The 2500-nt window shown below is 39.3% G+C and overlaps 1 protein-coding gene across 2 annotated transcripts in view; it reads left to right on the forward strand.

Annotated features, from left to right (window-relative positions):
- Positions 1–1950: 1950 nt before the first annotated feature.
- LOC138042958 (uncharacterized) overlaps positions 1951–2500 on the forward strand; it is a 7022-nt gene continuing 6472 nt past the window's right edge. The window contains exon 1 of one of the 2 annotated variants that reach the window (XM_068889044.1): positions 1951–2500. This exon is cut by the window's right edge and continues 272 nt beyond it. Coding sequence is in view for 1 of the 2 variants with exons in the window: in XM_068889043.1 (XP_068745144.1) it covers positions 2348–2500 (153 nt within the window). In the remaining variant the exon portion in view is untranslated. The other variant, XM_068889043.1, reaches the window with a different exon arrangement.

Consider the following 2500-nt stretch of genomic DNA (forward strand, 5'->3'; position numbering starts at 1 on the left):
TGTACTTGAAGCATTACTGGGTTGGCAACTCATCAGATCAAAAGCATTCACAAAGTTTGCGTGCAGGTGCAAACAACATGCATTTGTTATGTTTTTGCTTGAATATGTTGTCCCCATTTTGTTTTATAAGTACAACATGTGGCATCTTAAAGTTCTGTGCTGGTGCAAAAAGTTCATAACTGAAAAAAGGTTAAGGACTGGTATTCAGTTCTAAGAGGAAACTGAAAAGTTTGACAATGTGAAGAGTACTAAAGAAACTGCTTAAAACTCAACAGCATTCTCTGGATTTCTCAGTGACTTTATCCAGTCTTTTGTTCCACACTACCAACATGGACAAAGTGAACTCAATAAGATTATTGTGGTTTATTGCTGAGAAAAAAAAGGCTGAATTTCTTCTCGCTCCTTACAGATCTAATATTTAACAAAACTGCCGCAAATTATACAAGGTGGATCCATCTCCCTAAAGACAAAAAACGGAAATGAATGTTATTGTCCATGAGATGCATATTACAAAGCTATAATCTACAATATAATGATATTATTATTTTCCTAGACACAGGAAACTGCACATATCAGTTTTTATGAGGGCTGTGAAAATTAGTACAAAAAGTCATTCTTATTACACAACCAAGACAAAGAAAACATGATGGGCTAACCATATAAACATACAATAAAGCACACATAAACCAATGACCCTCAACTGTTTGCCTTAACACATGTTCTTAAATTTGAGTCTGACCATAATTTTGCCTTGGACATTGGGTTGAACATAGATTTGCAAATAATGGCCAGTCAAGGGGGGAAGCAAAATACCATCTTCCAAGTTTTGACACAGATGTTGACACCAAGTGTGTTGCATTATTACAATAATGATAGATCATTATTATTTGGAGATTGTGGAACCTAGACTACAATTAAGTCACTCGGGTGCCACTTTCAAGCAGTATTTCCCAGTCAATAATCCTAGGATTAACAGGAAGCAGGGCCTGGACTTTGCACTTTTATTTAACAAATTGGTCTTTTCCTAATATATGGATGTTCCATTAATTAACAGGCAAACAGTTTCCCGAACATGGGAGTATCAGTTGATTGCACAGGGTATTTTGGTGGACAAGTATTTTATGATTCTGTAATCAAGCCTCACTATGGCAATAAACAATGTTATTGATCACACTACTGTGCAACTAGAACTTCTTCTGAGTGTAATCTCAGAGGCCAGTCTTGCAATCAATTTACCTTTTCATTGAAGAAATGCCCTGAGACAGGGACAAAGAACTTCAATATTTACTATGTAGTTCTGGCCAGTACTTCAGTACAGTTTTCATTCCAACTTCACAAGTTGGCAAGGTGTTTTCTTTTAGACAGCTGCCTTTATGGGGGCAGTCAGGAGGTTAAGTGGCTATTGCAGAGTGGCAGCACTCTAAATAAACTGCTGCCTTGCATTGGTTCAAGGAGAAGGTTGACAACTTTCAAATATTAAATGCTCTTAAAATATGCTACGTTTAATTAACGCATTGTAAATACATGTATGATTGATTGTAAAGGTGATTTCAGAAAACCCTGCCCAAATTATCTTGTTGATGAAAACTGTAGAGATTGCATGGGCAATACCCTAGTGTGCAAACTTAACCAAACGTTGTGAACACTTCATGCTTCAAAAACAAATATGGAACACTCACCGTAGCCTCCGTTAGTTTCTGCAGCTTTTATAGCGCATATTCCCAAACAAATTTAACTGGGTTTGGATCTCATGGCCCAAAAATTCCACACAAATATGTTACACAGATCTGATGTGGTTCCTTAAATTCAATCACTACGATCTCACTTCCAAAATTCACACCGTCAAGAGTTATAAAGTGACACACGCAGAAGACGAGATAAAACGATCGAGATGGACACTTCCCGTCTCATTTGCACGATTTGTGCTCCCTATCTGGTGCATGCGCAGTCGTTTTTCAGCTCTGTCCCCTTTAATATTTAGTCAATTTAGTCGAAAAGAGTCGAAAATGGTCGCTAAGACAGTCGCCTATTTATCGACCCGTTGACGACCCCGTTCGCTGGTAATTTTTAGACGAGAGTTACTGCCTCACCAAGTATGATTTCGTCATCTACTTCTTACGCTTTGGAAACGATTTCCTCACAGGTCCGGTCCTTGTTTTGTTATGCATAGGCTCCTTTGTTTGTAGCAAACAATCAGCAGTCCGTAAAAAGCCTTGGAGGCGCGGCATCGATGGCATGACTTTGCGCAACATTGTCACCAAATTCAACGTCACATCTGGTGACATCTACAGGAGGCCGATTGCCGATTATACACTGCACGAGAACCTCCCATCTCCTGGGCTGGACAATGGAGACGGTTTCTGGAATACCCGTGGTCGACTTTTCTGTCATGAGCGTTGAACACAAAGCAATTCCACCGCCTTCTGACGATAGAGTGCAAACAATCGCGAAGAAAATTCACGAAGCGTTTAGCACTGTCGGGTTTGTTTACCTCAAGAAT

Source organism: Montipora capricornis, chromosome 3 (genome assembly GCF_036669925.1).
Source record: "Montipora capricornis isolate CH-2021 chromosome 3, ASM3666992v2, whole genome shotgun sequence".
NCBI classification, from domain to species: domain Eukaryota; kingdom Metazoa; phylum Cnidaria; class Anthozoa; order Scleractinia; family Acroporidae; genus Montipora; species Montipora capricornis.